General features: G+C 36.2%; 2 protein-coding genes across 5 annotated transcripts in view; one reads left to right on the top strand and one right to left on the bottom strand.

The window, feature by feature from the left end:
* The window catches only part of LOC142334762 (uncharacterized), a 603,346-nt gene that overhangs the window by 287,520 nt on the left and 303,442 nt on the right, over positions 1-12,384 (bottom strand). The gene's annotated exons all lie outside the window — the stretch shown is intronic.
* Positions 1-12,384, top strand: part of LOC142334758 (echinoderm microtubule-associated protein-like 2) — a 173,032-nt gene that overhangs the window by 113,633 nt on the left and 47,015 nt on the right. For 2 of the 3 annotated variants that reach the window (XM_075383033.1, XM_075383032.1), the window contains exon 2: positions 3,210-3,239. In XM_075383033.1, coding sequence (XP_075239148.1) covers positions 3,218-3,239 — 22 coding nt within the window. In that variant the 5' untranslated portion in view covers positions 3,210-3,217. Of the gene's footprint in view, positions 1-3,209; positions 3,240-9,164; positions 9,305-12,384 lie in introns of those variants that run through there. The other variant, XM_075383034.1, reaches the window with a different exon arrangement.

Raw genomic sequence — 12,384 nt, 5'->3', positions numbered from 1 at the left:
ACTGTATAGTAATTGTAGTACAACAGAACGTCTTGGCCTAAAACCAAATTGGAAATTGCTTATTCGATCAGCAAACGCAGTGTAGAGTGGTGCAAAGATAAATTTTTCAAATAATTTTGCGACAATGTTTAATAGAGTAACTGGCCTATAGTTCGAAACTTCTCTTTTGTCACCATCTTTGTATATCGGACTGACAATACCAGTCTTCCAAGCAGATGGAAATTTGCGCAATCGCTTGATATTACAGAACAAGTTTTTCAGGGACATAGCTATTGATCCCCCGCATCTTTTAAACAATAAGGGTGGTATCGAATCTTGACCTCTGCTCTTCGAGATGTTAAGTGACTTTAGCTCTGTTTTGATTAAATCTTCCGTAATTAAGATGTCATTTTCCCCAAAATTATGCTGTTCACTTGGTTCGAAGTATTCATAACCGTCATCAGTCACTACCGTAGCAAAGTAATTATTAAAAGGGTTTGCTTTCTCGAGATCTGTGCTAGCTTCCCTTTTCAAGTTTTCAGATTTTATGACTGGTGGTAGACTATCCTTTTTCAGGCTTTTCAAATATTTGTAGATTCGTCCTTTGTGTCTGCTGGCAAAAAGCTTTTGCTCGTACTCGACTCTATCGTTTATTTGCAATTGATTACATTCCTCAGTGAGCTTTTTCAGTTTTTCAGACGTACACAGTCCCTTTTTCTGTAGTTTTCTTCGCTCAGTTTTAATCTTGTTCATGTGATGGGATGTCTCTGCTGATGTCCATGGAGGCAGTAGTTGTCTATTTTTAGTTCGAACAGGAACATGTATTTCGATCAGTTTAAATATCCATTCATACCAGAGATTCGTGTTAACATCCACATTGCTATAGCAGTACGGCTTGAATGGGTTGGCAATAATAGCCTCATTCAACGCATCAAAATCACAATTGCAGTAGCTAAAATATCTCGTTGATGAATTTTCTGAAACTTTACTATTAATGGACACATTAATCGTGATGGGAAAATGGTCCGAAAACCGAGAAAGATTTCCGCACAAAGTTGTATCATTGATGATTGAATCTTCATTGCACAACACAAGATCAAGACAGCTTTTCTTTGTTGTATTGAAATCGATGTATTGTTTTAAATTCATATCGAACAGAAGCGAAGCAATCTGATTTTCATAATCGTTGGCAGAATCATATGTACTCCAGTTAGTGTGAGGCATATTGAAGTCACCGGATAAGAGGAGACGCTTGCAGCACGTTTCCTCAAGGAAGCGGAATAACTTCTGTAAATCCTCAATAGATATCCGGTATTTGCTTCCCGCCGGAGGGTTGTAGAGAACTGCGATGTAAAAAGGTTCTAGGCCAATTAACTTGGTAACGCGAAGTGAAGATTGAACTGATAAGGGTAGTGAGGAATTAAACTATTGAAGGCTTTTTCTCATCAATCAGCAAGATCGCTCCCGAATCTGTCTTATGAAAAGCAGATCTTAATGAATGAATTGCCTGTTTAATTCCTCACTTCCTATCAATACCTATTTAATGATGTGCACCTAATATCTTAATGTCTGTTGAACGCACGTGAAGATACTTCTTCCAATAACATCTCATAATATCTCATAACTCCAATTCTTACAGGTTGTACGCCGGGACATTTATTAAGAACAATCAACCGAGATATGAATTGTATGGAAGCAGGAAAGTCAATTGAGAAATTGGTATCCATATAGCTAGTTTAATTACCGTTCTTGATAGGTCAATCGGGGAAGTCTTAAAGGATGTTAGAAGCCTTCGCCATTCGTCGGCATCTAAGCCGGAAGGGCCATGGCTTCCACGCGTCTTCAAATCAGACGTTCTTCAAAGCAGATTATATGGAAGCAGGAAAATCAATTGAGAAATTGGTATCCATATAGCTTGTTTAGATATCGTTCTTGATAGGTCAACCGGGGAAGTCTTAAAGGATGTTAGAAGCCTTCGCCATTCGTTGGCATCTAAGCCGGAAGGGCCATGGCTTCCACGCGTCTTCAAAGCAGATTTTACAAGGCTATTTACGATGTAAAATTGCAGTTTCTGCAATTTACGGTTTGCTGCAACTTACGATAAAATATGAAAAATATGTGATTAAAATATGAAGAACGCACTTTGGAAATCGAAATAGGCAGTTTTCTGCGCGTGTTTTTCTGCTTTGGGGTGCAGGGCCGTCTGAAACGCGCACTATAAAGCGACTACCAACAAGTCAGAAAAAGGAGATTGCGCGTACTATCGTACGCAATCACGTACCTTTACACAAAGATAAGTTTTGCACTCCTACACAGAGCAATGTCTCAGAAGCTGCCGTGGTTCCAAATATGTAACTGAAGTTGATAATTTCTCTGGTGTTGTGCTGGAGAGAAGGTTTGACACCTAATTAATGCTAGATACGTTCAATGATTTGACGGGTCCCCCCCCCCCCCCAACTTAGTGGGAGTATTTTTTATGACCCCCAGGCGCACGTGCATTATTTTTACATAGTAACATGCTATATAACAACACATAATTTGTAACGGGGGGTCGTAAAAACACTGGGGGGGGGCGAAACAATAGATCCGATTTGACGAGGCTCTAAAGCCTAGCATGTTGCTATTCGCTGCTGTGATGTTTCATAGTAGTAGAAGTAGTGCAGGATTTATTATTATTATTATGACTTCGTGGATATGCCACTGGGATGTTATTCCCGCTGTTAGGTTCTAGGATGTGCACGACAGTTTTCACAGATACAAATGAATGTCCATGTGCAAGGATTATAGTAAGGCTCTTGGGTTTCCACCCAATTTACAGTTCAGATCAGTTTTATCTTGTTTAGTATGTTGCAGTTTCCACATCTGCAAATCACTCTCCATGTGCATTTGTTCTCTTCCACATAATGATTTGTGAAAAATTTTCAGTATATTTTCTGTAAGGTAATTTTGTTTAGGGTCTTTCCATAATCAATTCGCAACTCTAGAAACCTAGTTGAAGGGCTCACTGGTCCGTCCACAGGGTGAATAGTTCTTTTTTTAGACTTTTATTGTTTAAAAAAAAACTATATCAATAGATTGAGAAGGCAGTGATGGCTTTTCCAGCAGCTATCCGGCATTTTAGCGGGCTTTTATTAATTGCTCGCAACTACATTAAATATTGAAAAATTTTGCTAGTTACGTTCAAATTTAACTGATGCTGACAATTCGTTTTCTGTAATAAAAGTGTTTTCAGAGTGATATGGATGCTATGGACAATCTAGGTGAGTTTCTATGAAAAAGACTATTGATTACTTTTTTCCTATTCAAGTTAGGTGCCATTAATTTAGATTTTTAATTTACTAATTTCAGGTGGCATTACTTTAAGTCATTACTTTATTTTTTTCTGCTTCAGTAATTCAGAGCCTCCTCCGCTATTTCAATCATTATATGGTAATAAAGTACCTGATTTCGGGGGTTGCAAGTAAGGTGTCGGAGGTTGAAATAAGGCTGCGTGGGGGTTTACAAACGTAAAACTCCAAAATGAGTGTATGCTAAATGTTCTGCCCAAAATACTGCATTTCTTTCCATTTTATACGGCTCTGGGGTAGGGTGAACAGTTGTGCTTTTTAAGTGCTCTCGAAATTTAAAGCTTGTTGTTGCTGTGTGTGTGTGTCTTGGAAGAGGGGTAATTGCATTCTACGCGGTTTTACAAACTAGTGAAATGTACGGATTAATTTGCGCTGTGTTATATCTAGCCCTACGACTAAGATATACCCACCCTTTTTGACTAAGATATTCCCACCCTTTTCGACTAAGATATACCCACCCTTTTTCGACTTTTTGATGTCGCGTGAACATGGGCTGCGGACGGAATGCGCTATGATTTGCACAATGAATATGCCGCATATACTTCTCGCAAGATCCAAAAGTGAAAACGATGCTTCAATATCAAAAACCTTGCCTAGAAGGCTCGATCTGTGGATCAGATGCAAATTCGATGACCTGTTCGTTGAGGCAAAGAGGCTTCAGGAGCGTTTAATGAACTTAAATAGAGAACGAGAAGTGGATGATTTTAAAGCCTTTGACAAACAAATGGATTCTGGTAAGATATCGAAAGCTTTAAAATGCTGATGATGCAAAGGGCTGTGTGCTATTGACAAAAATCTTGTCTTTTCAATTTTGAACCATCCCTCTTACAATGACAAATACCGGAAGGTTTTCTCTCTTCCTGTTAAAGACGGTGGCCTAAGCATTCTTCTACCGGAAGACAGGGCAAACGAATATGAAGATGTATTCGGATATGTGAGCTGTTACAGAATCATAACGCATTAGATGCTGAGTTTCATCAGAAAAAAAATCTTTCAGAAAATCTGAAAAAGCAGGAACCTGCTCGAGAAAAAACGCTGGCGATCAAAGATCTCATCAATGGAAAACTGGTTTGTTCTCTAGATTTGGCCAAGGAAAAAGCATCATGCTGGCTCAACGAACGTTCATTGAAATGATATTATTTTGATTTAACCAAGTGAGCGTCGAGATAGAATTGCCCTTAGATATGGATGCGATCCCGTAAAATTGCCATCAACATGCAAATGTGGAAAAATTTTCAATTTAGCACATGCTCTTCATGTCCAAAAAGTGGCTATACGCACGTCAGACAAAATGATATCTATGACTCTTTTGCCGACCTGTTGAATGAGGTCTGCGATGATGTCGAAGTAGAGCCCTGTCTTCAGACTTTGCTAGGTGAATCTTCGCAAATAGAAGCACCACTACTAATGACGATGCTCGACTAGATATCAAAGCTAATGGCTTCTTTCGATTCACATTTCAGCAGAACGTTCTCTGATGTAAAATTGTTGATATACATCAATGGAACTTTGATGAAACAGTTCAACAATAATCTTTTAGCTTTAGAATCTTTTAAAACCAACGACATTATTGGTTACAATTCTTCATTTATCTTTTTAGCAAAATTTGAAAAAAGAAATGCGTAAAAATTCAGAAATTGTGAACTGAAACAACGAGAATCAGTCAAATGATGAAAAAGTTTAAATCTCGATAACTTTAAATCTCGAAAAAAAAATTCAGAAAAAAGCTTCATATTAATAGCCCCACAGCGATGGCTGGGGCTACTATTGTCCCTCTTGGTTTTTTTGCCAAGATGTTTGTTATGACCATATGACATAACAACTACTTCAAATGTGCTTTTTGTTCATTCGTTCATGCAATTTCAACTGAATTACGTGCGTGACGTCATTTTTCATTTTTGGTGGACCGATTTTTTTTATTCGCGTGATAAAGTTTTTGGTCGCACTTGGCTTACCTCACTCTCAAATATGTCTTCATCACTCTGAAATTGACTTTTTAATTTTGTTCAAAGAGATAAGTTCAAGGGAATATGTGTGCAACTATAATTGAAGGTTATTTGAGCCCACCTAATTGCAGCAGCATTAAGTTATACAGATTCATAATCAAAAAATAAAATCTTAGCATTTAATATACGAAACTTTTCGTCTGTTTTTTACTATCTTTTTGAGACTACAGATCTAGGAAGCTATTGCGGCTGTTTTCTGACAATATGCCATCTAGGTTTTATTTATTCCTTCTGGGCGTGCTTTCTCATGAAACCTCCCACAACCTCTACGTAGTATATATCGAGATCTACAAAAATTGGCTCAACAAAAATTCTTTTTAGTATATAGTTTTCTGCAACTGAAGTGAGTAGGAGCAATCAGAAATTTGCGCTAAGATTTTTCTGTTCTTCTTTTTCCCCTATTAGTCTTTCAAATATCTGGTTAAATCTATTTCAGCTGCAAGTCATTTCTTAATGCGTTATGATGTAAATTTTTGCTTTTCAATATTCTAGTACCAGAAGTATCCGTAATAATATTTGGCTTTATACGTGACGCCATTTTTAGCTGTTTGACTGAAAATGTCATTTCTTTAAGTTATTTTTGACTTGAACTTTGGTTTTTCTGTTTAAATATGATTTATTGTTTTCAACGCTGGACATTAAAATTTAGAGTTCATGGTTTATTGCTGTTTTACAGTAGCTAGTAACCAAATTACTATAAATCAGTGTGGAAAAGTTTGGCAAACTTGTTGAGGTAGTCGTGGAAAGGCAAAAATCTGTGTTTTAAATCTGTGTTCCGTTTTTTGTCACCTTCATTTAGATATATTTTTCTCAACTTCAATTGCAGATTCGCATCGTCAGTTGAGATTGACCGTTTCAGCTGTTCCGAGTGCTTCATATGAACGATCCCTGTTAACCTTGGGTTACATCTACCGAATCTTATTAACTTGAATCTTGAGACTGGTTTTGCTATACCCCATGATTGTTAGATCAAATTACCAAGTTGCTCTTCATATGACAAACTTCTACATTTAACTTGTTGTTTCTGTTGGGGTAGATTCATATAACATCGCTTTTTTGAAAAAAGAATGTATTATTTTTAATAGCCCCACAGCAATAATTGGCGCTATTATTGGCCTTCTCTTGGTTTTTTATTTCGTAATCAAGATTTTTGTTACGACCATATGAGGTCACAACCACTTCAAATCTTGTTTTTGTTTTTATCATTCGTGCAATTTCAACGGAATCGCGTGTGTCATCTTCACTTAGTGGAGTGAGTTTTTTGTTCATTCGCGTGATAAAGTTTTTGGTCGCACTTGACTTACCTCACTCTCAAAAATGACTTCCTCACTCTGAAATTGACTTTTCTTTAATTCAAAGAGATAAGGTCAAGGGAATATGTGTGCGACTATAATTGAAGTTTAACTGAGCGCACCTAAATACAGCAGCAATAAGTTATACAGATTCAAAGTAAAAAAATAACATCTTAGCATTTATTGGATTTTTTTTCGTCTGTTTCTTTTACTATGTATTTGAGACTGCAGATCTACGAAGCTATTGAGGCTATGTTTTATATTTCTTTGTTTTTTTTTTACTATGAAAATGTTTTTGTTTAAAATGTCCGCTAACGTTGCTAATTGTATAATACTTTGCATAGTAGCACAGGAATTTGTGGGTTTTTAATTGCTCTCAAACGAAGTTTGTAGCAATTATATTAGTCCTGTCAGTCTTTTTTTATGCGATTTTTCGCTTGACCAATTTTTCGTCTGACGCTTTTAACTTTTCGTCTTCAAAAACGGGATAAACAGGTAGCGCCCAGCGGGCATTAAGTGCTCTTAGAGCCTTTCAGGTCTGTTTCAGCTCAAACTGTTTTGGAGACTTATACTTATACTTATGGTGTGAAGGGCGGTTCTTAGAGGTTGAGACACCCCCCCCCCCCTTGTTGACCCCCCACCCCCACTATTGCCTCCACCCCCCCCCCACCGTGCTGTTGCCCCCCTCTCCAACCCAGTGCTGCCCCCCATCAGCCATCAGCCCCCGTTGCACCCCCCCCCCCCCCCGTGGCTAGCTACTAACCAAGCCAACCGCTCGCCGGTCGTTTGAGAGCAATTCGCCCGACGTTAGTCGGTTATGTTTGTAAGCTGTGCTCATGCATTTTTACCATGACTGAGCTCTCAAATGGGAAATTAAAATGGCGTTTCCCTACGCTAGCTGTATCGTTAGTTTGATAATGTTGTTAAGAAGGCTTGATTCACATGTTTGAGGCCAAAATGGCGCTGTTTTTACATTATTAAGTTATTTTCTGTATTTGATATATAAATCTTCGGTCGAGGTTGCTCTTATTGGTTCATGGAGATCTTGTTCAATTAAAGACTCTTCTATATATTCTTTTTGTTATATTTCATAGTTTTAGTGGCATAAAAATTGTTTACGGGGTGGGTAAACAAATGAAAAAATTGATAAAACTCATTAAATTAAGAGTTATAGCGCCTTATTTAATCTTAACTTTTAAGAGTTAAGAGTTTATCTTTTAATCTTTTAAGAGTTATAGCGCCTTATTTAATCTTTTTAATTTTTAACCCCTGCACTCATTTATCTAATTGTTTTTTTTGGTGTAAACCGATCATGATTATCGTTCAATTATTATAGTAATAATGTCTTGGCTTCCTAATCGAACAGTTCTTGGATATTCCATACATTGTGAGGCACCTGAAAACGGATCAACTGATGATCTAATGGTGTGCTCGTTTCTTCTGTTCAACTTCAATGGACATATTTTTGTACTACATAAATTAACGTTTTTTGCCTTACTTGATAACAGAAAATGAACAATTTTTTATTATTTTTAAATGGTCAAAGCGAAACCAATTTTTTTAAAAAAAATAGCAATTCATAATTTAATCTAAGTTGATTGAAAATTGTGGACACAACTGGTGCGATTTTTTTCGAAAATGCAAAATAAAATTTTTCTATTTTAGAGTTTTATTTTGAAACCACCTATGTTAGTCTGGGCTGCCCTGAAAAAAATGTCATCATTTATCTGAACAAAAAATTGGGGCTGGCATAAACTTCTCCCATTTTTTATGCTGAAGAAAATAATATCCAATCTCTAGCTCTATGAGGGTGCCAAAAGCCCAGAAATATGATGTCCATCTACCACTCTGGCTTAAAGCTCCCAAATTAACCCCAAACAAATTCAACGGCTGATAACATTATTTGTATTATTGTATGAATCATGAGTGTTAACTATGATTCATTGTGAAGCAACGTAACTGAGTAGATTTGTGTATTGACTGTCAATTTTTCAATATTAGTTTGGTTGTACAAGTAAGGCTGAATATTCTTTATTTTGGTCCATGATTTTGGCTCTAACTAAACAAATGAACCGTTTTATTTTCAGTGACGGCGGTGGTGGTTAAAAGTTATAAAAATGCCGCTTGGAGATCTTTAAAATGTGTGAAAAAGTAAACAAAAATGAGCATACAGTTAGCCATTCGTATACGTAGAATTGTATTATGCAAGTTGCCTGGTAAATAAATTTTTTATTATTCGTCCATGTAGCTGTGGTGACCACTAAATGGAAAGACCTATTAGTTCTGTGCAATTTTGTTTGCATGTTATAACTTTGTTTTGCCCTATTATCTGGGCTTTTGTCGACTGATTGTATTTCAACATAAAATTCTTAAGTTGTTCGACTTCTTAACTGGAATACCGTTAAATAGTTAAGTTCTCACTTGAACTTGGTATAATAAAACCGCATTGCTGGTGAAAACGTATTTTTGTTATCCAGCTCGGTCAATGTGCGATTTTGCAGAGATTTAACAACAGCTGTCCTGTGCTAATCTTTTTCTTTTCATGATTGGTATAACCTTGATTCTTATTATATTATAATTTTATTATAAAGTTGATTATTTCTAGCATTACGTGTCTATTCGCTTTGCATATGTATCGCTTCTGTGCGTTTAACTGACATTCACGTGAAATGATTTCTGGGTTAGTAGTGTGTGTGTGTGTGTGTGTGTGTGTGTGTGTGTGTGTGTGTGTGTGTGATGCAACTTTTTAAAACAGAATCTGTCGGGTAGCGTGTTTTGTATTATACATGTGCGCTCTAAAAACAGGATAGGCCTACTCCAAATTTCTCCCATGGGCTAGTAGTGTTGGGAAAAATGGGCAGATATGGCACATCATTTTGAGGGCCGGATAGAATTTTATGTTGTGCTGAGTGTTATACTGTGCTATCTCATCACATTTACATGTAACGGCGACGCCGGTCGAAGGAAATTGAAAAGTAGTGGGGTGAAGATAGTAGGAATAGACTTAACTTAGCGTGTAATCTAGTTGGTTTGGCGTGGCCTTGTTTTTAGAGTTCTCCGGAGATTTAAGGCGTTCTGTCCAGGCTTAAAACACCGTTCACATACTGTAAAAATGACAAAACAAAATACAGCCCAGAAAATGAAGATTTTGAAAACGAAATTTACATGCGATCAGTTGGGATAGTTATCATAAACTCCACAAAAAAATCCTTTCGAAAAGGAAATGTAATTTTTCCGCACAGCGAAGTGCGTGATCCTAAATTTTTGTAGTCTTGCTATGAGATATTGGATAAGAAAGAAAAGAGCAGTTGTAAACATTCATTAACTTTTCCCATTTTTATCAATTTTCCGTCGAATTGCTCTAATTGTTTTTTACAATCACCACAAAACCCAACGATCAAACGTTTCGTTGCATTTTTTCAATGGTTCTATTCTTTTAGACGCCCACATTATTCAAATACCTCAAAAACCAACGACCCGGAGACGAGAAATTTGCAAACTATTTGAAAATACTCACCTGGAGAAAAAAATAGCGGGCACTGTTTGTGTAAAGATATAAGCAAAAAATTGAAATATTTATTCACCAATGGTTGATATCTCTAAAATTGTACAGCAAAGTACTGCACCAGGGGATCACTGGTTGACGATACAATTTATTAGTACAAAACAATTTTTCTTGTCTTTTTGCAAAATCTTTAAAAAAATCGATGTTTTAAATATCCGTCATTTAAAAAATAATTTTTTATACATTGATAAATAATTTTTTTTACTATTTTTTCTACAGAATTATGTGATCCCATTTGCTCACTGTTCATTGTTTCGAGGTTCAAAGATGAATTTGAAATATGCATACGTTTTGTAATAGCTTTGCGACTTTGCCGAAATGATGAGCCGCCAAGAATTTTAAGCATCCATTTATAAAACTGTGGAACGCATTTAGAATCCAGAATAACCCGAGTTTGTGTCGAAAAGCTCGAAATAAAATGCTCTATTGCCGTCTATTTCATGTGATTTTAAATTTCATTTTAAGTTGCAGGCATCCGGCAAATAAGTGACAGTAGGGCATAAAAATATTAAGTAATTTTTAAGATTCTTCTTGCCTAATCTCTTCGTGAAAACAACTGGCTTGACTATATTTAATTAATTGCTCAAATTGTGTGCGGAAATTTTGTTTTAAGTTTATTTTTAATGTGACATTACTTGCGCATATCATACTAGCATCGTTACTTACGCACAGTCAAAAATGGAAACGAATTGGTTCTTTATTTTTTTGCTTATTTTGTAGTATTTTAGATCAAATGGTATTTTTCTCTGCCATATGTGTGACTTATTTTTCACAAAAAATACCACTGTCGATAAATAATTCAAAATATTCTCCGTTTTGAGTAAAAGAAATTGTAAATTTTTTCATCATAGTTCAATAGAAAACTGGAAACCTAAAAGTAGATTACTGACCTAATTGGTCATCTGCCTTACTCTCGTCGACGTATGTTGTGTAATTGTTACCGCAGCAAGGCTCAATGTTCTGAGAATGATGACTCTTTAGTTGCTATTTTTTAAATACTTATCAACTAGGCCATTGTTCCTCTATTGTTGATGTAGATCAAACAGTAATGCAAAGAAGATCCTGGATTCTGATAACTTGCGAACTTTTTTATCATACCACCAGGAGGAGGGGATGGAAGTGTTGTCTGTTGTATTCAAAGTTTGGGAGAGGGGGATGATTAAATATCCCAAATCACTATTTTGCTATTTTTATCTATTGTGAAAACGTGTTCTTATCATGCTTACAAAGTTTTTTGTAAAGTCACGTTTTCACGATTTTTTAAAGCCAAGTTTGTACGGTTATTTATCTCTAGATGAGAGATTTGATTGACATCAATATACAGCGCGTCGAGTGACGAGTATTTTAATTACACGTTTCTTGTCCTTTTGGATTTTCCGAGGTTTAATTTTGGCAAAGTTTTTCACATTTTGCCTCTATTTCAGCTATTTCTATTTGCATTTGTCGATGTTCATAATTAATTGCTCTCAAAGTTTGTAGCAATTTTATTAGTCCAGAGGTTTTTTAATGCGGGTTTTCGCTCGACCGATTGTTCGTCTGACCCATTTGACTTTTCGTCCTCAAAAGCGAGATAAACGGGTAACTTAGAGCTTTACGCCATACCAATATCTAAGAATGGGATTCACATGACGTGAAGGGCGGTTCTTAATTTTTAAAGTTTGACCACCTTCGGTCACCTCAATCCCACTCCCCCCCAACATTTTGTTGATTGAAATTTATGTCGTTGATGTATCCAATTCAAAACTGATTTTATGATTTTTGGAAAATGCAGAGAAAATCCATTTCAGAAACTAATTCCTATTGACCCGATTACAATACATGAAAAGTCGGAAGCGGAATACAGGAGTTCATCACTTAAGCCTCCATTGGAAGGCGTTGAGACCTGCCATTGTTCAGAATATGTCTTTCGACTACCAAAAATCAGTTACTAGCAAAATTTGAAAATCCCCAGAAAAGTTTCTAAGCCATTGAAATCATAAGCTATCCGCTTACAAAAGTGACAGAGATGAAAATTTCAGTGAAATTTTTTCAAGACATCAGAGCCAATGTGTGTCGGCAGAATACATTCAATGGTTTTACTAATACCTCTTTAGATAACAAATTCGGCAAGATTGATTGATAAGACCAAGTCTTAAATTATAAAGAACGACAAAGCTGTCAAAACTCAAGAATTCCGCAAAATTTACGAAAACACT

This window comes from Convolutriloba macropyga, chromosome 2 (assembly GCF_964194025.1).
Source record: "Convolutriloba macropyga chromosome 2, txConMacr16.3, whole genome shotgun sequence".
Classification (NCBI taxonomy): domain Eukaryota; kingdom Metazoa; phylum Xenacoelomorpha; order Acoela; family Convolutidae; genus Convolutriloba; species Convolutriloba macropyga.
Note: the sequence above shows the minus strand (reverse complement) of the source record. Positions and strands in the feature narration are given on the sequence as shown.